Consider the following 23,440-nt stretch of genomic DNA (forward strand, 5'->3'; position numbering starts at 1 on the left):
ACGGCTTGCTCAGTGGAAGAAGTAAAATAAAGGTTGTGAATACGTGATATCAGTTTCAGGTATGTTTCTTTTTTTCTCTATTTTTTTTCTTCTAAGATTTCCCGGCTCTCGTAACCTAATCTTTATCGCAACACCGGACTAACTTCTCCTTTTTCTTGTGAGTTGCTGACCGGACAAGACTCGCATAAGTAGATTTAATTTAATTTGATCTGCCTCCTGGATCCCGCAGGTTGCCCATTTGACGTTGTCCACGCCTTCAAATTCATCGTCGGCAAAACGGAGCCATGACTGCGCCCGATGTCGCAGTTGTATGAAGCACTTTTCATCGGATTCCTACGTTATAGCTCTGCCGTGCTTTCTAAAATTTGCAAGTCGAATTCGAGCACTTCAGAGCGTGCAAGCACAGGCACTACGCGTTTTCCTCGGCCTTCCGCTGAGCGCCTCAACAGCAGGAACAGTTACAACGGCTCGTGACCATTTGAACACGGGTTACATTACCACCGACACGCTTGGGGCGCATATTTGCCAGATTTCACGGATGAAGTCAAGCTATCTCGCTTGCCTGCCAGTGCGACGACAACAGCTGTCATTTTCCAACGTGTTCGGCACTCATCGTGCCCCCGCTACCGTCGGGATTCGCACCTTCGGCACGTTCACCGTCGGCCTTGTGGTGTTTACAACAACCTGAAGTGCGCCTTTCCGTTCTAGGGATAAGAAAGACGACTGACCTGCCTGCGTTGGCCTCAAAGCGAACTCTGGAATATTTGCGCACTTTGTAATTTTACAGAGTCTACGTATTTGCAGATGGCTCTGCCACTCAGGCCAGCTCCACCGGCGCAGTAGTTATTCCATCACGGTCAATAAGCGTCAGATACAAGATTTCCCACGCCGCGGCATCGACCGGTTCGGAGCTTCCTGCCCTCCTAAGTGCCGTTAATTATGCTAACCACCAACAATAATCGGTGGGAAATATTCTGCGACTCAAAGGCGGCTCTACAACGTCTTTGGTAACGCTTCGTCGCGGGTCCTGTGAACAGCTCGTGTCGGAGATACGAAAAACGTACCGTCATGTGATCGCGAAAGGACACGACCTCGTGTTTCAGTGGCTACCGGATGACTGCGGCATCTCCGTCACACGAGAAAAACAAAGCACACGAAAAATACAAACCTTGTTTCTGTAGCTATATCGACGACTGACGAAGCCCCATAGGGCTGCGTCAGCCCTATAGGCTGCGTATAGGGCTTGCGTATAGGGCTTAAGCGTATACGCTTAAGCAAGCTAGCGCCCTGTACGACATTGGAGAAGTCGCACACACCTGAATTCACTCACGATCGATTGCATTCTCTCGATCCATCTATGCAAGTGCGGCTGTTACCTGGGCTTCCGCGAAGTGAGGAAACAAGGTTCTGCCGCTTACGCCTGGGTGTTGTACTCACTCATACATATACAAACTTGATTGGAATTGCCGATAGCGTTGTTTGTATTGCCTGCGGCATCGAGGAGACTACGGAATACCTCCTGTGCTACTACTGCCCATACTTTGAAATGAAAGACATGCTCTCTGCACAGCTATAAATCAGTTAGACACAATACCATTCACCTTGAACACGATATCGGGGCCATGGCCTCGCACATCGCACCTACGAAAGGCCTCAAAAGCGCTGCTGCGATTCTTCAAGGCTGCCCGATTGAGTGACGGTCTGTAATGCGGACTGAGTGACCATCTGTGAAACAGAAGAAAACTGTTACTACATCGCCGATATCGACAGCGGACTTTCTCCTCTTCTCTTAACCTTTTCCTCCCCTTTTCCCTTCTCCAGAACAGGGTAGCCAACCAGGCTCAGTCTTGGTTAGCCTCCGCGCTTTTCATTTATCATTTTCTCCCCCTCTCTCTCTACCACATAGTATGGGCATGCAAAAGCACCCCCAAACTCACACTCATAATACATCTCACCACAAGACACTGGGAGGCAGCGCAGTCCACCTCCGACTCGAAGTACCGGCTCAAACTGTTCGACTGAGCGAGAAGGGCAGCTAAGGCCGCTGGACGACTGAGAAGACTATCCACAGCAGAGCGGAGGAGCCAGCCACTTTGCTCGCGTGCTGTTCAAAATACGGTTTACTCTCTCTCTCTCTCTCTCTCTCAGCCTCTCGCTATTGCACAAGACCATACGGTAAGCTAGAAGTAGCGTCAGTATATTAGTCACCGTTACCATTATTTCGAGCAAACCAGAGACTAACCAAAATTATTTGCGACTCCCTCTGTAGAGCGCTGTCGATTCTGCACAGTATCGTTAGCCGCCTCTCAGGTGCATCCCTCGAATAAGTACCTTGACGAAAACCTTAGGGTGCAACAGACAACAGAAAGAAGAAGACGAACACCAGAGTCTCTAGCTGGAAAGCACTCGACGCCCAATACAAAGCCGTGACCTTTACTCTGCACAAGCACTCGACGAGGCCCTAATCCCGACCTCACTATTTGCACCGACCGTATAGTCTCGGCACGCAGCGGCGCGAAACGATCGTCTGCAATTCGCGAGTGTCTGCTCCGGGCCGAGCAGACGGCGCGAAACGATGAGAAGAGGAAAAAAAAACGAAAAAAAAACGTGGCCGACATGAAAGAAGGGAAGCCTGAAGCAGGCGACCTTAATAAAGCGAGGCCAAGTCATCACGGGCGTCCGGAGCACGAGCCCTCAACAAGTCAGGCCTGCAAAAGGTAAAACCCCAATTATCTTGCGAAGAAGAGGAACTCATTGACCATTGCACCGGGGTGGGAAGGAGAGGCCTTAGTTCAGCCAAGTGAGGGCTTAGCTTCCGAGCCCGAGTCGGAGTACAGAAAGAAAAAGAGAACTTTGAACAAAACAGAAACTGAGGAAACAAAAAGGAAAAGAAGAAAGAAAGGTGGGTTGAAACGGAACTCAAAGGGCCCTCGATTCAGCGAGAGGTTATTACGAGCGAGGTAGGCAAGAGGAGAAGAAGAAAGAAAAATCTGCTGCCGAAGGCTCATCTTCGTTCCGCCGTGCCAGCAACATTGGAAGGGGTGGAAAGATACGAAGGCAAAAGGCGAAATGTTGTTCGGCCATCTTGAAGCGGTGTTTCCTGGTCGAAGCGAACCGTGAGGTTTTCAGTGCGCGAACGGTGCTCGAAACCCGAGGATTGGGAAAGGGAAAGCGCCCACACCCCTGCTTATTACGCGCGTAGATCTCTTCTATAGCGCGTCCGTCGATAGACGGCATAGAGCCCCATGGGCTATGCGCTTCACCGTGTAGCCGCCCTTCCTCCTACTTGCTCTACACCCTGTTCATTCAACCCTTGCGCTCTATTGGGGGATGGGGAGGGGGGAGTGGGAACTTTTCCCGCTCTCGCACTTATGATGAGGCCCACCGGAATGACTCCAAATATCTCGCCGGCGTTTTAACACCCATTAAAGTTTGTATCTCCCAGGTCGCCTTTGAACCCAACCGCCTGATAGGATGCTCAACCATCTTCTTTCCCAGACTACAGGCCATCATAGATGGAGGAATAGGTAACATGGCTTAGCTGCTTTCTTTCCTTTTTGTTTTTTTTTGTTTTTTTTCGCACGCTTTCACGTCGTCATCGACCTGCCGCCTTAAGGCAGTTCAAGTCGTTAGTGAGCGCGACGTCGATAATTACTGGAAAGGGAGAGAATAAATATCGAATAGCTTCTACCACTACCAATACACTAAGCAAGCAGAATTCAAGAAAAGAAAAGGAAACGAAGATAGAAACAGAGCAGCGTTGTTTATCACCACTCTGGGATTTCGTTGCAATATACGGTTGCCGTTCGCCTAAGCTGGAATGGCATCCGCATCGGCGCCCTAATTAGTCATAGATATAGAGAAAAATATATATACGCGCAAATACGAGGCAGTAAACGCGTGCACGACACTCCATCTAGGAGAAACCGCGAGGAATCCGCGGTTGGAAGAAAATAATATTTACCCAGCGACGCCCGCGTGGCCAATCGCACGGGACGAAGCAGGGTTCCAATTCCAGCGGACGCTAGAAACTCCGACGCGCCGCACTAATGCGGCCTCATCTGTCTCGCCGAAATACCTCGATGCCATCCGTTCGTGCATTTTCTTTTTCTCTCATCGCGCGCGGACACGGCATTCCGATTACAGCTTCATCTCGGGCGCTTCCGACATTTATGCCTCGCTGATCCGGAGAATAACCGACTCGGACAAACAAACAAAAACATCGAGATCGATTCTTAGCTGGCCTGGCGCGGCGCAGGCCGCGCGACCGCCGGACCTTGACGTACCCGTCGTTTTCATTAACGCGTCCCAGAACGCCGCACGGCGGAGACGACTATCTTCGAGAAGTCCCGTTGCTTTTGCTTACAGCTTGATCACGATCTCCATCTTCACGCGCCATGGCGAGCGCCAAGTACATTAGAGACACGAATTCCGTTCAGCTAGTTTGCACTTGAGCGAACGAGAAATCACTGACCTTCCCCTCCACCTTTCCCCCTTTCCCCCACCTTTCCTTCTCCACCTATCCCCCTCCACCTTTCCCCCTCCGCCTTTCCCCCGCTTGATATAGCACCCGACTTTCGTACATCTTTCACCCACACGCTCTCTTTCTCTCTGTCTGTCTCTCGCTCGCTCTCTCTCTCTATCTTCCACCGTTAAGCATGCGCTAACTAGAACGCGAGATCCGCGTAGCGCAAAAGCAAGCAAGCAAGCGCTCACCACTCTGCTGGCGCACGCAGACTCTTTCCGCGAGCAACGTAAGCCGGGTATTAGTGAAACACGGGCACCCGCGCGCACAGAGCTCGACGAAATCGAGTAAGCACAAACTAAGTCGTCCTGCTGTCCCCAGCTGCTGGGGAACACGCTGCGGCCTCGCGAAGAAGCAGTCGCCGCGCAATCAGAAGCAGAGAAACCGCGAGCTGGTGGTCCCCGCAGGAAAACCGAGCCAGCGCGGCGAAAACAAGAATTTGCGTGTTGCCGCGCACCGTCGCCAGGTCGTGATTACAAACGGAAACCCCTGGGTCGGGGCCCTCGTGCCCGCGACAAGCTCCAGCACACTTGAGGAGAGAGAGAGATAGAGAGGGGGAGAGAGAGAGCACGCTGCTGGGGCGCGGGCAGGAATTATTACGCGCGGTCTGAGCTAACAGCGGCGGTGGCATCGCGGGTTAGTGAACAAGCTGGCAGCAGGGCGTCGAGCGCTGGCTCCGCCACCGTGCACCGCGGTAAAGCGGGTGAGTAGTGCTCCAGGAGGAGCATTCAGGAGGAGCGTGGCGGGGCGACGGGTCGGGCCAAAACGCGCTGCGTCATAATTACGCCGCGCGCGCGCGGTGCCCCCTCGACGTTCCACTCGTAGCGGCAGCAGCCCGCCATAAACTACCACTCCCCCCCCCCTACGCCCCCATTTCTTCCCAAAACGAGAATCTCTTCTTTCCAGCTCCTTCGTTGCTCCCTTATTTCGTTGCAACGTCACGCTGTTTCGCTTACGTCGCGACATCGCTCTTCCCGTTTTGGGACGGCTGTTTCGGGCAGGAAAAGGGAGGCAAGAAAAGCTGCTCGGGCTGCGGGCGGGCTGTAATCTGCACTCCTAATGAAGAAACTCGCGCAATCTTCGTTTAGGTTCGAGGACGTTTCCTGGCTGTATTTACATCGGCGTTCCGCCTTCCGCTTACTCGGTCGAGCCGAGCAGGTCAGGAACGCTAGCCCACGCTTTTATTTACGCGTTCGTTCATTCGCGACGCTGCAATCAGCGGTTAAGGGAATGTTGATTCCGCTGCTGGAGCCAGGCTTAATTCCCAATCCCGAATGTCTCCCTTGTGTTCCCTCTCCACCCCCCACCCCCCACCCCCCCCAAAAAAAAGAAATTTGATGAAACTCGGTGCCAGCTTTTCGTGGTTGATTGCTCAAGAGGATGGGTTTCGAAAGGTACAACAACTGGATTGCTTCCTCGCCGATCATGTTTGAGGCTCGTCCTGATAGACTGAGGTGCGCCTCAAGCCGCGATGCTAGCGCAGCAAATATTAATACGGGCAATATGTCGGAGCGTGCTTACTACAGACGTCACCTTGGCGCCACGTTTAGAAAGGTCGCTTCAACAGAAACGCTTCGAAGAGACAGATTATCGAGGAAATCTGTCAGAAGCTGGCGTACCGAGGGCGTGTGAGTGAATAGTTGAAATTAGTGATTCCCTAAAGACACTTAAGTAGGAATTACGACGTTCTTTTTTTCAGGCCACACATTGTTATCCTGTATCCACGCAAACAATCGCGGGACAATAACTGATTAATTCTTTAGGCGACCTCTGTAATTGTGCCACGCGTGAAAAATTTAACGACAGTGTTTAACTTGGCTTGACATCTGGCTATCTAAGAGTACACTGCGGTTCCTCTCTACAGTAAATTTAACTAGGCCGAAGCGAACGTCGTGAAAATCCGTGACGTCAAGACGAGGTGGTGTGGGGAACTTCAATGGGGCGTCGCTACCTGTCTTTCTTTTTTCGCGCGCTTTCCAGGTTATCAAATATCTTCTCATTGGCTTTATTTGTATAACCGAAGTACAATGTACCGATAGAACACAACTAATATTTCTCCGTAGCATCGCCTTAACTGCGTTTTCATTAAATATATATATATATATATATATATATATATATATATATATATATATATATATATATATATATATATATATATGTGTGTGTGTGTGTGTGTGTGTGTGTGTGTGTGTGTGTGTGTGTGTGTGTGTGTGTGTGTGTGTGCTAGATAATCAAACAACGTATAAAAATTCACCGTACACAGTTTAAGTTAGGAAGAGAACGCTCCGAGCGCGGACAATGTGTCTCGTGCGGCACACTGCAAACGCATCGAAGTGTTGCGCGACTGCCTCTAGCCTCCCTTATCCCTTACCCCTTCTAATAATAAAGTTGACACTCACCCACTCTGATCGAGAGGTCGCGAGAGGTAGCAAGTGCGCGACGCGTAGGCGCGATTCACAACAGTCGCCGCAGACAGACCTCCCCTCATGCAGCGCTTTGTTTCCATATACGATATCGGTGGACGCGCTCGCCGCATGCCTTACTGATGGCGCCATCGATGATCAGACGAGGCAGCGCTACTCTGGCGCCATCTCGTAGCGGTCGTCGCCACAGAGCCCGTCTTGCGCGGCACCACGCTTTTCTTCGGACGCTTTAGCTACACCCTCCTCCTCCACCTTCCTCCTCGCGCTCTCTTCGCTGTCGCCGTCTTTCAACCCACGCTACGCTCCCCGTTCGCTCTTTCATCCTTCGTTGTGCTCACTCACTCGGTTACGCCGAGGGACGCCGACGCTAAACGCAGGAACAAGCGCCTAAGAGCTGCGTTCTGAAGTGAAGTAGGCTACAGCGCAGAAAACCTAGTAGAGAAGCTTATCTGAAAGTTTATCTCCTTTAGACTTTGAGGAAAATGAAGCAGCGGTGGTAGTAGCGATTATAACTTGACATAATTCGCCCATTTCTTCACCAATCCCCGATAGTGAGTGCGAGCCACATGCTCGTTGGGCAACAACAACAACAACAACAACAACAACAACGACGGCGACGACAACAACAACAACAACAACATTGAAAGCGGCAGCAGGAACCTGTTTTACGTCCATTACAAAACGAGGGCCTTTCCCAGTGATATTCAAGTGCTTCTGTCTACCGTAACCACCACAACTTACTTGGAATTCGCTGAATACATTTCAGAAGTCTTGAAAATATCGTCCCAGTGCTGCTAGCGTTAAGATAACGACGACGTCAAATTCTTAGGATTACTATACGATAAAGTTCTACAGGTCAGAGTACCCTTCATTCTTACTTCCACGGATACCTCGTACAACGCCTGTAAGCAGTAAGTTTTCATTAGGCTGTTTACCTGTAACAAAAATGTAAGCAACTGCTGAATTATGCCTAATAAATTTTTTCGCCTGGTTCGTTACCTCTTTCCTTTCTCTTACATTCCTTTCTTTTTTCTTCTTCTGCCGTGCAGCAAGTGGTGGCTCAGTGGCTATGGCGTTCTGCTGCGTAAAGCAAGGTCGCGGGTTCGAAATCCAGCAGCAGTGGCCGCATTTCGACGGGGCTCTAAACACAAAAATCTAGGCAGCTAAAGCCTCACATATACCTTAACGACGTCTCGACAGCTGCGATCCCCATACGATAAGACGAAGCGTTCTATTGCCCCTGTGCATCCTCCCACGTGCCCTCAGTGCTCACTCTTTTCCTCTTTCTATTCCCCTTTTCCCTCCCCTCAGTGGTGTAGGGTAGCAAACCGGACGCTCATCTGGTTGACGACCCTGCCCTACCTCTTACTTTCTCTCTCTCTCTCGGGTGACTATAAGTGACGTTTCCCTTCCTCGTATCTTCCGTCTTTTACAAAAAAAATGCGGTTTCGTGCCCACTGTGAAGCGCTCGCGTACGCTCAACACACCCTAGTTTTCTGTCAGATGCCTCCAAAGAGGGCGAACGCTACAAAGAAACGCTTGACCGACGGCAGCATGGAACCTGTGTCACCCAGCACAGCCCAATGCTCTAACCATTAGGCAACGATCGCACGCATGCTTCTCTCATGCCAAAGAAACTCTTTCGAACGTCTGGCAAGTGCGTCTGGCATATGCGGATCCCACGTGGTGTGGCAATTGACTGAAGCGAAGCTCTCATTGCTATTTAACATAATTCTTGTTTAACGACCACTTGCTAGTATACCAGGTGGTTCTTTTTCTTTAGCTGCACTAAATTTTGAAGAATTTCCTTTGGCAGATACAAAAATTCTAAACATTGAGCTACATTAGTCGATGAGGCAGCCATTACTTCTACGAGAATTCAAAATGTGTAATCGAATAAATAATTGCACTATTTAACTTTCTAATTATTACTTTACAGCACATAGCTCAATTTGCAAATTGTAGCCAGTGAGTTTGCAAGGCGTATTCACTTGGATCGAGTTCCGAGGACTACACCAGCTTCAAACTATCAATTTTCAAAGTGTCCGACAAAATGCACTGGCGTTCGTATTACTTTTGCACTTCAATGCATAAAACTATCGTTTGCATAGAAAAATATAAATGGACCAAACGTGAATTTCCACCGCAAGCTTGGTGCTGCATATCTCGAAACCGGTTCCGTCCTCGGAATTAGTTCCCAAGTGGATAGGCCTCGCGAACGCACTATCTACAATTCGTAGATTTAAATTCGCGCCGCAAATTAATTAATCTAAAAGTTAAATACTACGATTACGGTTATTACCACCACAGGTAATCTTTAAAAAAATTGCGGTGCAGCAAAAACAAACAACCTGTACAGAGGGCATGATTAGGTTGAACACATTTTCACAGGGAAATGCTTCGCTCTGCCCAAACACTTCGCCGTGCGAATTCCACGAATGTCGACGACGGGTATGAAGACAAGGAATGGCGAGAATGGGATGATGACAGAGCAGCGATGGCATGACAACTACTGTACAACGACGAAGCAATGGTGATGATGGCATGACGCCAATGGCGTGTCGACCGTGGTATGGCGACACTGGAGCCACAAGGACAGACTGATGATGCAATGATGATGATGGCACGATACGGTTGCATGACAATGACGCAATGACGATATGGACACGACGAAGAAGCCATGAGGATGGACTGAAGACGACTGCATAACGACGGCGACGTAGTAAAGACGCCGGCACGATATGACACTGGGTGACGACGCTGCAATCACAGCGACGACAAGAAGACGGTCCTGGAACGATGGCGATGGTGCGATGAAGACGGCGTAACGATAGCGACACGACGACTATGAGACGACCACGCCGAAATGACGATGACTATGTGACGTCGATGGCACGACGAAACTGTAAAGAGGACGACGGAATGGCAACGATGGAACGACCGCGAAGGCGTGACAACATTGGGATGACGATGCTTGCATGATAACGGCGGTGCTACAGTGACGGTATGACGGCAACGAGATGACAGCACTGGAACGACGACAATGGGATGATGCTGGAATGACGATGACGGAATGAACACGGTGGAACGACCGCACAGCATCGTAACGACAGTATAGGAATGCACGGCGACCACTGTATGTCGACAACGGAATGACCACGACGGCATGGTAACGAAGGAGACAACTGAATGATGACGACGAAGTAATCGTGACGACAGCGCGACGATGGCGACAGTGTGACGGGGGCGTGACAACAAAGGAATGGTCACATGAGGGCATTGAAAGGATGATGACGGAATGACGATGATGGCTCATTCCTGTTGGAGCTCATGCCCGAGCTTGCAGGCATCACTTGCCACCGCAGACCACGTCGGTTGCCCCCTACATCCACTGGTTTGTGTCCACTTTATGTCCGCTACCGGTCAATCATGCGAGGCAGCAGCCAGCAGGCAGCAGCTGAAAAGTTGGGCGAAGAGGAAAAAAAATGGCTGTGGCTTAGCTAAGGTTACGCCCAGGATGCGAAGCATACTAGCCTTTATTTTAACGCGACAGCGTTAAGGAGCTCGTGTCGCAGAAAAGCCGGTGTCGTCGGTGTCGGTGTCTGCGGCGTTGCACTTCATGAATAAATCGTTGTCGCGCCGAACGCTGCGTTGCTCGACGCTCACCGCGTCCGATGCGGGGGGCGACGCCGCGAGCGACGGCGCGAGTTGGAGCCCCGTTTCTCCTCTGTTGTGACGTCACGGTGTCACGTGGTATTGAAGGCGACACCGCCGCGCCTGAGGAGCTGGGTTGAGCTCTCAAGCGACGGCGCGAGTTGGAGCCCCGTTTCTCCTCTGTCGTGACGTCACGGTGTCACGTGGTATTGAAGGCGACACCGCCGCGCCTGAGGAGCTGGGTTGAGCTCTCAAGCGACGGCGCGAGTTGGAGCCCCGTTTCTCCTCTGTCGTGACGTCACGGTGTCACGTGGTATTGAAGGCGACACCGCCGCGCCTGAGGAGCTGGGTTGAGCTCTAGTAATATGCTTCGCATAAAAATAAAGGTTCGCTTTAGTGTATCCATTCACTCATTCGTACCCTCTCCTCTCACAGACTTCCTGGCCAATCACCGGTAGTGGGTGAGCTCCATGGTTCAAGGAGAAAGCAAGCAAGCAAGCGAGAGGCGGCCAAGGTTGAGGAAGAGGAGGAAGAACAAGGACAGCAGGCAGCCGCCGCCGCTGCCGCCGTCGCCGCCACCACCACCACGGCGTCGTCCGAGGAGCAGCTGCTGCGTCGTCGACGCCACCTTCGGGTGCGAGTCGACGACCACATCCTAAGGACGTCGTTGCTCTACATATGCGGTTCCTGTCTGGTACTCATCATTGTCTTCCTGACGCTGCTGCCCGGTCAGTGCCAATTGCGCTGCTTGATGCGTTCATGTCTCTCGGACGCAGCCTTACGTATTGCTTCGCTTCAGAATGGCAACCCAGAAGTTCATTAGAGGGTTTCAGTAAAGTTACAAGTTACTCAGTATACAGAAAGAGGTCCCGTGGTGAAGCACATAGGTTTGGGTTTTGATTTCAATCGGTCCTTTTGACACAAAAGTGTATGCAAGGACGGAGAACCGGGCCAGTTGGAATTTAGCCACGATAACAACGCGGAGTGAAAAACAACAAGGAAATGTAAAGGCGGGACGAGCGCGATCCAGCCTTTCTTCGTTGTTGTTTACGGTGCACTGAACATGACGAACCTTTTGGCAAGTCAACGCCGTCGTAAAAGCTATGCACACTCACTCGCTTTTGTATCCACCACCGCCATTACGCCGCGTGACGAGGAGGAATGAACGTTTATTGTAAGAAACAGCGAGAAAGTGTCCTTTCTTCGCCCTAGGTGGGCGGCTCTCTTAGTCCAGAAAGCCGTTGGCTAATGCCGCAGCCGGGGCCCGGTCCACCAGACTTCGCTGATCTTCCAGGCTCTGTGCCTTTAACATTGCCTCCCACGTTTCTTCGATCGCTTGTAGCGGTTCTGAGGCATCATCTTGACTGTTTTTCTCGCGGTGTGGGCACACCAACACCATGTGTGGGAGCGTGTCTGGTACGTCACAATACTGGCATAGGTATGAGAATTTGGTGGGGTGCATTCGGTGCATGATAACACCCTTTGTCGCGTAGCAGAGCTCGTCCATTTACGTTAGTCAATGTCAGGTCAAGATTGCAGCGGCAAGTGCACCTCAAAGGGACCGTGTATTTCCTTATCGTTTTCTAAAGCGCAGCTTTCTTTGCGTCTTCTCCCGACTCTCCGGGCGGCGATGCTGTGGTCTCGATCGCGCGCGCCGCTGGGTTTCTCGCAACACTACCAGATGGCGCTCGCCTCCGCGCATCCCTACCGGCGCCAGCGCGGCGGCGTTTCACAGTTTGTGCGTACGACACGTGCTATGCTTGCTTTCCTGTGCGACGAAAATGCAGATGCTGGGCTGTGGATGTCGCGTGCTGGGCTGTGATAGTGCAAACATTGCAATCGTCCGTGGCCTGAAGAGAGCGCTCGTATAGCTGGCGTTTCAACAGTGTGCTGGCCACGTAAGCACAAGGAGTACGTAAAGACGGGCCAGCAAAATGGCACAAAGCGCGCACCATCGCCCCCTCTAGGAGGGGATGCGTGCACTAAGCGTGGAGGACGCCCAGGTACGGGAGAAACGTCGTGCGGAACAGGAGCGTCATCGCTATGCAACGAAACGTGGTGCATACCGTGAATGCATATGTACAATGTATACATAAGATTAGAATAATCAATCGGATCACGTGCGGCCCCATAATTCAATAAAAGTTTAACGCTTCTGCCACGATGCGATATGTCGTGTGAGGCAATGATAATCCTCAACCCTGTCAGAGATAATGAAAAATGGCGCACGTCTCAAGCAAACCCGTCTCCCCGCGTGTTTCGTGGCCTATACGCATACGAACAGCAGCGGTGCACGCAAGGTAATGTTTAACGTCGAATAACCACGCTCGTATTGCATTAAACGCACAAGAAATTACACATTAGCCGCCAGCATCCCCGCTAACCATCGTCAATCAAAACAAACAGCAAACAAAGGTTCACTTATATCGATTCCTACAGTGCGTGGGATCCGCCAATTGTTTTTCTCATAGGCTTTTTTCTCATGAAGAAAAAAAAATTATAAGGACTAGAAGGAAGGGTCACGTGACAAGTTTGAAGCGTAATGATATCAAAATGTATAAAGGAAGGCTCGTTGGATATCGGCTCAAACCAATTGATAAGCGATCACACATTCTCCATATGATAGAAAAGAATGTTTGTACTGTACTTTAGCGTATATAGCACGCTGAACGCTATACTCACTGTCAGAAGTAGCGAATCGTCTACGGAGCTAGAATCATGAAGAAAAAAAATTATAAGGACTAGAAGGAAGGGTCACGTGACAAGTTTGAAGCGTAATCATAGCAAAATGTATAAAGGAAGGCTCGTTGGATATCGGCTCAAGCCAATTGATAAGCGAGCGGCAATTTCTGTGCGCTTCGCTCCTCGACGACAGTGTAGGAGAAGAGTAGAGCGCTAGTGCGTGATGCGGTCCGATCGCATCGCGGGCGTTATTGAAAGCCACAGCGAACCATACAATGCCCGGAAACGCCCGGCAACCATGTGCAGTGCCTAGTCCCCCAAAAATCAACGCGCAGATGGTCCTCGAAAGAAAGGCAGAACGATACAAAGGGCAGGCGTGAAAAGTAGCCATGTCGAGGACACACACACACATGTATGCATGCACGTTTGTATGTATGTATGCATGCAAGTTTGTATGTATGTATGTATGTATGTGTGTATGTATGTATGTGTGTATGTATGTATGTATGTATGCATGTATGTATGCATGCATGTATGTATGCATGCATGCATGTATGCATGCATGTATGCATGTATGTATGCATGTATGTATGCATGTATGTATGCATGTATGCATGCATGTATGTATGCATGTATGTATGCATGTATGTATGCATGTATGTATGCATGTATGTATGCATGTATGTAGATGGTTGACGTCATCCTTCATATCATACATTCGCCACAGGTTTCGCGAGATTCTGGCCACAGTAAACACATGCTGAGCATTGCGTAAACGGGAGAGCCAGGTATACACGACTCTGCTATAGCGAAACCGGGTTGCCGATTTTCGCTCAAGTTTCGCACCATTCACATTTTGCAGCTTTAATTTAGCAACACCTTTGTGATCATTGCTTCCTTTGCCGTCCGAAAAAAAGCTGAGTCTGCGTAATCTATGTCGACGCCACTAAAAAAAAATATCCAGGTGTCCTTAGCGATCGTCTAGAGACGCGAAAGCGAAAGCCTGGTAAAACCTACTTTAATTCCCCTTCATCCTCCTTGGTCTACCTTGATCGAACTTAATCCACCATAATGTTCCTTAATACACCTTAGCCCTACCTAATCCACCCTAATCCAATAACTGAGCAATCGTTAAGTAACTTTGCTAATCATTAATCATGTCTCATACACAGCTGCACATGCCTTGGTTCGCTTCTGGCCTTCCTTGAGTCAGTTGATATTTTCTGTACCTCACAACGCGACCTTGAAACACGAGATTTAAGGCTTTCGCCTTAAAAAAAGAACAGTTTCGATTACGCTTCAACGAAACGGCAGTGCCATCTGACGCAGCCAGCTACGTTAAAAAAAAGACGTCTCTACCGCGACAGCTCTTTTTTCTTTCCCTCGTTCCCGCGGTCCGCAGGGGCCCTGATCAACTACCTGCGGCGCATCAACTTCCTCAAGGACGTGGTGGCCTCGGACATCGAGATGGACAGCGAAGTGGCGTTCCTGGCGTCAGCGCGCGGCGGCCGCGCCGCGGTCCTGGACAGCGGGAGCCCGGCCGTGTTCTGCCACCTGAACCTGAGCGCCTTCGCGAGGCCCGGCAACTACCGGTACACGGTGCACGACGTGCCGGTCAACGTGTGCACGCACGTGGTGTTCCCGCTGCACGCCCTGCAGGACTGGTTCGACGACATGCTCAACTACGACGCCTACCAGCGCGCCCAGCACCCGAGCCTGTACACGAGCATGGAGTACCTGAAGAAGAGGAAGGCCATGCAGGTATATGGCCTTAATAAAACGTTTTCCTCTTTATAACGCTCCCCCGCGGTGGGGGAAGAAAATTGTTGTTCAGAGCACCTGTGACGTGTCACCGCAATCTGGGGTGCGATCTTGTACGCGGTCCAAAATAGAACGGAGGCGGTCCGTTCCATTGCATTCGTCCGATAGCCGACGACACGGAATGATTGACAGCAGATATCACGGCACAATTGACGTCATGGAATTCGTCACGGTTCAAATTGACCAATCGTGTGTGGCTCGGTGGAACGGACCGCCTCCGTTCTATTTTGGAACGCGTACAAGATCGCACTCTTGAAGAGCAAGTGCGAAGAAGGAAAGGCTGGTTCGTTATAGCTTTACAGAACGGGCGCCAATGAGAAGGGAAGCGCAGTCCAGGACGACCGGGGAACTGGGCGGTGTGCCGAAATTGGGAAATTTTCGAACCCGAGGATGGAATCGGTTGAACACGAGATCGGGCTACAGTTGGAGATTCCTGGGAGATGCCTTCGTCCTGAAGTGGACATTATTGTTGTTATCTCGTAATTAGAGGCTGAAAACCACGCAGCGAGCGATTGAACGAGAAATCATAGACGTAATTGAACAGGCAAGGAGACAGGGTTATGTAATAGAGAGCCAACGAGTGCAGCCTGTATTCTAGCGGAGATAAGAGGAAGATATGAAGCTGGGCATTGTATGATGTGTAGAACAGATAACCAGTGGTCTGTTACAGGGATTACAGTGTTACAGGGAAGGGGAACAGGGGAAGAATTAGGTAACAAGATGAAATCAGGAAGCTTGCAGGCATAGTACATAGTCGGTTGACTACAGGCAGGAGTGATTGGAGACGGCTTGAAGACGCCTTGCGATGGTCATAAAACTCCGCCCAAATTAGACTGATGATCAACAATCTCCAAACCGTTTCAAGATTTCTACTAGGCCGAGATCACCCCCCCCCCCCCCACCTCGAGCAGTGATAGGCCTCAAAACCAAAATCACAACAGGCTTCTCTGAGGTAATCGCTTGTCCTTGGGGCAGCTTTAGGGAGAGTAAAACTACAGGCCTTTTACCGAAGATCGTGGCATACCGTGGGTGTCGTACGTCTGCGATGAGCAAAGCCACAAAAGCGATTCTGCATTGCTTGAGATGCACCGGCTTGGGTGACAGCTTGTAACGAACTCGGCCATTAACGCGCCGTTGCGCATGTGTACCTGCATAATGCGAGCTGTCTCTTCCTTCTCATATTTCAGCCGCCTTTCATTTTTACGCGGGTAGCCAATCGGACTCGACCTTATCAACCTTTCTGCGTTCCTTATAACTTCCCTCTCTACCTCTCAGAAGTAAATAATTTGTCGCTAGTCAATCACTAGTATGTGAATAACCAGTTAATCAGCTGGCGTCGCACATTTACCGATGTGAGACGGCGTCGAAACGTCCCCGGCCCGCAAATGGCCAGTGCGTCTACACAGCTGTGTTTCTGACGAGGCCGCCTTTGACGTAGATAGGTCCTCCTATCGAAACGTTGGCCAGCCTTTCTGAGGCACCTTATCCCTGTTTACGAACTTTATACCACAGTGTGCTATTCCATCTGTCAGCCCCTTTCTTGTTTTTTTCTTTTTTCAAGAGGAGTGATTCTTGCTCTCGCAAATTGGGTGACTGACGTGACGCGTGCGCCATAAAGGTGTTGTAGCCAGGTTGCAGGATGTATCTGTAGAATCAAGCTTAGCAACGCGTTAAAGCATCGAGGCATGCACTGACTATTGACTTGTGCCCGCATAGCTCTCGCTAAAGGATCGCTACGTCCGTTCTGCTAGCATGCAGCGCGTGCAGGCGAGGGTATTCAAAGTTGGAGCGTGTCGAAAGGCTATATTTTCGAACCACTCCACCAAAGTCGCTGAGCAGATCAGGTGGATGCTCGGACTCGGGCAAAGAGAAGTTCATGCACAGAAAACGCGCGTGTAGCCGTGATTGGACCGACTGGGGCGGAACTCGGGCCGACCTTTTAATGAGATCGGCCGGCACGGTTTTCAAATGCTGTTCGGTGTCCCAGACTCGCCGGTCCATTTTTGGGTCTGAGAAACAGAGGCACACGCATAGGAACATTCCTGATATCTTATGTGACGTTCTTTTGCCGTAAAAAAAAATTGCTCGTTAGAAAGACTTGTTTGTTACAGCCATAGTAGCAAGCGGACAACAAAGCCAGAGGGGGCATTGGGAAAACCGACTTTCAGTTGTGTAGAAATAGTGGAAAGCGGAAATGAAATTGGAAGAAAAAAAATGTAACTTGCAGCAGGCAGTTTCCCACGTGTGTTACTCTAGATGCACGCGCAGCCCTAATATTGATGCATGCATATTGCGCGTCTCTCGTGGCCGATGCATGCGGGCGCCCCGACCAAGACCACGAACGCTCCGTGGCTCCCGAGCTGTCGGCTGAACCGGCTAGCGCTGCATTTATCCTTCGCAAATACACCTTGTAAATAGTCTCCACTTCTTATTCCTTCGTTCGCGTAACAATATTAAGCAGTCTTCGGCGCCATCCTTCCGTCTACTTTCTTAGGTATTTCTCTGTGTACTACAGGTACACAGCTCTGGAAAATGTTAACCAGCGCCTCTCGCGGCTGAGACGGCGGCCATGACGGCGGCCGTTAGAGTGCACGCATAGCTCTGGGAATGTTAACCAGCGCCTCTCGCGGCCAAGACGGCGGCCATGACGGCGGCCGTTAGAGTGCACGCATAGCTCTGGGAATGTTAACCAGCGCCTCTCGCGGCTGAGACGGCGGCCATGACGGCGGCCGTTAGAGTGCACGCATAGCTCTGGGAATGTTAACCAGCGCCTCTCGCGGCCAAGACGGCGGCCATGACGGCGGCCGTTAGAGTGCATGCAAAAGTTGATCTTAAAGTCCCCTTAATAAATGCGTGATTGCGTTCGTGTGGCCTGCTTCGCGCAGCAATGGATGCGTAGCCGAAGAACCAATCGAATGAGCGCGGACACCAATGATTCCCAGACTGCTTGCGGGAAAACCCCCCGCATGTTTGCCGACCAAGAGTGTAAATTTCTCGAAAGTCCGACCTCACGAAGCCGCGGCCTCAACATCGATTTGATCCCAACCGCATAATGTGTGAGGTAACGCTGGCAATTAAGGCTAGGTATTTTGCGAGTGACGTCGACAATTTTGACCTCAAACTCGTCTGCGAGTTCGTGGTCGCGTGAGGTTGAATGCTCGGTGATGTCAAGTTTCCAGGTTAGAGATGGCCGCGCCTGTTCAGGAGCGCATGTGTTCGTAATTTTTAGATGAGTCCGCGGTGTACCATGTAGACTTTTTTTGTCTGTAAAGATGTTTGCCTCTTAGAAATACGTCTACATTTAGGTATAGATTACCGAAGCCATAAGAAGTCGTTACAAAGAATGCTTCGCAGCCGAAACATTATACTTACGAAACGTTTCATGAAGATTTGCACTTACTCCGCTGCGTCACAGCTGTACGTCTTCTGCATCAGCGGCATCAGAACACACTTACAACGGTTTGTACATAGAAAACAAAGATAAGTTATATTTTGCATATAGTTTCCGGTCTCGAACTCAAGAAGTTAGGTTAAACTTTATCTTCCGACCACGGTGTGAGAATATTCTTACACCGTGCTTCCGACCGATACCTCAACAATGAGGTTGACATTCAGCTTCACGAATAAGATTAAATACTCATCGCAACCTCAATACTGAGGTTGAGATGAGCTCAAGGTGAGGTCGTTGTTAGCCGTTGAAAGCTGAAATGAGGTGTCCTCAAAGCCTATTAACCTCGTCAGATGAAGTTGAGGATCAGTATGGCCATCAAGTAATGTTGAAGGCCGAGCCTTGTGAGGTCTTTCACCAACCTTTGCTGCTGGCAGCACAGTTTATTCATTGGTCTCGGTTTGGCACAACAATGTGTGCGGATGACACGCTTAAGAGTAGCTTGTTAGCGCGATTTCTTTACCTTCTGCGTAAAGAAATCCTAGTTGCCTGCGAATAAGAATTTTCGAAGCTGAATTAAAAAGCAGCGAATCTAATTAAAAATTCTTTGAATTGTTTTTGAGTAATATATAGCCTTTTAAACGCCACTATTAAACAATTTTCACACATTGGTATTCTCAGAAATGAATTGCTTCTGTCATTAGGCTGCACACTATAAAGCGCAGAGGGAGCGTTAGGAGCAACTAAGCACTTTGTTGTTCGCAAACTCGAAGCTCTTCAGAGCATACGCGGTCATGCATTGTCATACAAAGCTTACAAAGACAGCCTTGTTATCCTACCTTTGTGTGTGTGTGTGTGTGTGTGTGTTTGTTTGCGTGCGTGTGTGCGTGTGTGTGCGTGCGTCCGTGTGTGCGCGTCTGTGTGTGCGCGTCCGTGTGTGTGTGTGTGTGCGTGTGTGTGTGTGCATGTGTGCATGTGTGCGTGTGTGTGTGCGTGTGTGTGCGTGTGTGCGTGCGTGTGTGTGCGTGTGTGTGCGCGTGTGTGTGCGTGTGTGTGCGTGTGTGTGCGCGTGTGTGTGCGTGCGTGTGTGTGTGTGTGTGCGTATGCGTGTGCGTGTGTGTGCGTGTGTGTGAATTTTAGGAATAGTTACTATTCGATTCGGGGACCAAATCGAATAAGACAAATAATCGACTCCATATTCGAAATTTTCGAATATTCGCACACCTCTAAACGAATGACATCCGTGATGTCAAGTACTGGACTACGCCCACCTCACCCCCCCACCCCCCCGCCTCTAACCCCCCCGGAGAGAGAAACCTTTATTAAACGAAACAGTGTCCCGAGCGAGGCCGGGTATCACCCTAACGTGGGAAGGCTCCTTAGTCCAGGAACCCTCAGGCTTCGACTGCCCTCTTGGCCCTGGCGACGAGTTGTCGTCGGTCTTCCAGGTCCCCGAGGGTTAGCTTGGCCTCCCACGTTTCGAATAGGTCGTTTGCTTCTATTGCTCGTTTTGCATGCGTATCTGGTTGCATTTTGCTGCCTTCCTGCCACGGGCATGCCAGGAGCAAGTGTGCCAGAGTGACCCCAAGAAAAATAAATAATGAAAGGGGGGGGGGGGAGAAAGCTCAGTCGAGAACGAAGTTCTGCGTCGCACCCCGTCCGGCAGGTGCTCGTGTACATCGACGCCGAGCAGGACCACCGCGGGCGGCGCCACATACTCGACTGGATCGGCAGCGACCTGAGCAGCGACATGCCCGCCATGGTGTTCGCGCGAAACCTGGTCAAGTGGCTGCTCTCGAACCAGCTGCACGGCCTGGTGGTCGAGGGCATGTTCCCCGCGCCGGAGTCTCAACGCGGCGTGATGGTCCGGCTGCTCAAGAAGATGCACACGCTCTTCAAGCAGGTACGCGCGGGGAACCACCCGGGGGGACCACTTTTCCGAAATCCTCAAACGATTCGTGATTTGTTTTTTTTTGTTTTTAAGGTTCCTACTTTGACAAAGTAATCACATTGGATTGCCGCAACCGCAGCGATAAGTAGTTGGATTGCTCCGACCGTTGCGGACCTCCCTGCAAAGAAGCGCTTCCGTCCAGAACGGAGGCACAAGCTCGCTTTTCTAGCGATGCCCCGACGTTGCAGTTAGCGAGTGTGGTTATTATTCCCTTCACTTACACTGAAGCGCAAAATTATTTATTTATGTATTTATTTATTTGTCTATTTATTTATTTATTTATGTATTTATGTATTTATTTCTCTGTTGATTTATCTATTTATTTATTTTGACTGCGGTCTTTCGTCAACGCTTTAGCAGGGTGGATGAACAAAGGGACTCGGTGAGGGCATGCTTGGTGCGCATTTGAAATAGTTAGTGAGCGAAAAAAAAAAAATCCGCGCAAGCATGATGAGAAAGAAACGGACAGGGATGGCAGTTGTTACCCGTCAATTTCTTTTCTATCTTTTTCTTTTCTATCTTGACGCGTTTGCGTTTTTCAGTAACTATGTGAGCTGGATAAAGAAGTTTCTGTTACACGATACAGTGAGGCACGGAACCGTGAGGACAATAACGCGAGAAAAATGCTATGCTGCTCAACAAGTACAGCGCGCTGGCAATTACAAGGCATGTCACAACGTGGCCTCCGAGATTTACACTCGCCAAGAGGCAAAATAAATAAATAAAACAGCAGGTGCGCGCGAGTCTTCGAGGCCATGGTCACAACGCTGGTTCGCTAGGTAACGCCGGCGTGGCACCTCGATACGAGAAGAGACCAACGGGTAAGCATAAGGACTAGATAGACTTAGTTTGGCATTTACCTTCCGTTGTGCTCACACCAACTCTGGTTCAATGGTGTGGTAGCATGCACACGGGTGTTCAGCAGGGACGGTAATGTGTGTGTGCTTAAAACGCTCGTGCCGGAAGCGGAAGCCACAACGCTGCCCTCTCCATGGCTTCCGGTAGAGTCAATGAACAAGCGAATGAAAAAAAAAAAAGAAAACGCGACACGAATACATGAAAATAAATAGAGGGTCCGCGGGTGGGGAGGAACAGGTAAGCTCTGACGCAAAAACGCAAATAACGCAAATCATTCTGAAATGTCGTGCAGTCGTGCAACACTGCAACCTCCTTGTATACAGATATACCCGTACACGTCGATCGTGACATTGTTCGCGTCGATTTTGCTCGACCACGCCTTTTTTCTTTTATTTGTTGCCATTCGAAGTTCACCGGCCTACAGGCCCTGATTTGTGTTCACCCTCACTTTAGACCGCCCCGATTACGCTCAGGCCAACCTGATTAAATTAAATTATGGGGTTTTACGTGCCAAAACCAGTTTCTGATTATGAGGCACGCCCTAGTGGAGGACTCCGGAAATTTCGACCACCTGGGGTTCTTTAGCGCGCACCTAAATCTAAGTACACGGGTGTTTTCGCATTTCGCCCCCATCGAAATGCGGCCGCCGTGGCCGGGATTCGATCCCGCGACCTCGCAGGCCAACCTGATCCTCGTGGCGGTGGTGGAGGAGTACTCCGCGCTGACGCACCAGAAGGCGTTCGGCAAACGGCTGAAGCCGTTCGTCGACTTCCTCGTCATCCGGAACCGGAAGCAGCACGAGGCGTTCTTCCACCAGGTCCTGGAAGGCCTTCCGGACGCACCCGCCGACGCTGACGACGTCGCCCCGGGGGCCGGCCTGCCGCTGGAGACGCTCCGCCAGGCGATCCTCTCCGGGCTGCCCCGCAAGCAGCTGCTCGTCTCGCTAGAGATGGACACGGCCACACTGCGGGTCGAGTCCAACAAGACGTTGCCCGGATTCGAGGGGCCGCTGACCAATACGCCAGGACTGCTGGCGTACTTCGAGGTGTGCACCCTGTTCAAGGTGAGGCGAAATTGATTGCTTGATTGATTGATTGAAATATCGGCAGATATATAAATGGATAGATTGAGTGGTTGAGTGATTCGTTGATTGATTGACTGATTCAGTCTTCGAAATGTGCACCTATACAAGGTGAAACGAAAGGGTTTCTTTGATTGACTGATGGATTGGGCTTACCGACAGAAAAATAGGTTAGTAGATAAATACCATGTGTGTACCGTGCTTGCCCTGCGTGCTTGAGTGTTTTGTGCACTGGGAATGGGTCGGGGAAGGGGACTGACACTTAGGCATTCGTGCCATTTTGTCAGCCTCTTTGACAGAGATTCTTTGTATTTTATTTCTGTCAAAATAAACATTCATTCATTCATTCATAAGTAGACAGATTGATTGAGTGATTGATTGGCTTTAACGTCACAAAATGACGCCAGGTCTAGGAAGCATCGTAGCAGGAAGCTCCGGCTCGATTTCGAACTATGTGGGGTTTTCTGAACATTCACTTAAATCTAAGTACAAAAACGCGTATTCTTTATTTAGCCCCCAACAAATGGAGGCCACCGAAGTCGAGAATCGAACCCGCGACCTCTTGTTCAGTATCAGAACACCGCAGCCGCAGAGCGACCGCAATGTGTAGGTGAAACGAGGAATCTACAAACTGTAAACAATGGCGTGCTTGCAACTCCTTTATACATGAGTGACTGCATGAGCAATATCTACCTTCATCGTTTAAATAAGAGAGAAAGAGGAAGAGAGAAGGAGAGTAAGAAAGAAAGAGAGTAAGAGAGAGAGAGATAGCGCAGGAATGCAGGGGAAAAAGTTCTTCAAAATTATTTCTGGGGTTTTATGTTCCAAAACCACGATCTGATTACGAGGCTCGACTCCGGAATAATCTCGGCCACCTGGGAATCTTTACCGTTCGCCCAATGTGCGGTGCACGTACGTTTATTGGCTTTTTTTTTTCGGCCTCATCGAAATCCGGCCACCGTGAACGGTACCTGATGAAAAAGAAGTTTGTTTCACCTTTGTTTACCACGAGTTCAATGTCTGTTGGCTTTTCGTGGTCCGTACACTACTTGAC

The 23,440-nt window shown here is 50.2% G+C and overlaps 1 protein-coding gene across 1 annotated transcript in view; it reads left to right on the top strand.

Moving 5' to 3' along the window:
• Positions 1–23,440, top strand: part of LOC135916236 (chitinase-3-like protein 2) — a 330,608-nt gene that overhangs the window by 287,216 nt on the left and 19,952 nt on the right. The window contains exons 3-6 of the mRNA XM_070539448.1: positions 11,041–11,333; positions 14,690–15,048; positions 20,163–20,399; positions 21,985–22,368. Of these exons, the coding sequence (XP_070395549.1) occupies positions 11,041–11,333; positions 14,690–15,048; positions 20,163–20,399; positions 21,985–22,368 (1,273 nt within the window). The remainder of the gene's footprint in view (positions 1–11,040; positions 11,334–14,689; positions 15,049–20,162; positions 20,400–21,984; positions 22,369–23,440) is intronic.

The sequence above is a fragment of the Dermacentor albipictus genome, chromosome 5, assembly GCF_038994185.2.
Source record: "Dermacentor albipictus isolate Rhodes 1998 colony chromosome 5, USDA_Dalb.pri_finalv2, whole genome shotgun sequence".
Lineage (NCBI taxonomy): Eukaryota > Metazoa > Arthropoda > Arachnida > Ixodida > Ixodidae > Dermacentor > Dermacentor albipictus.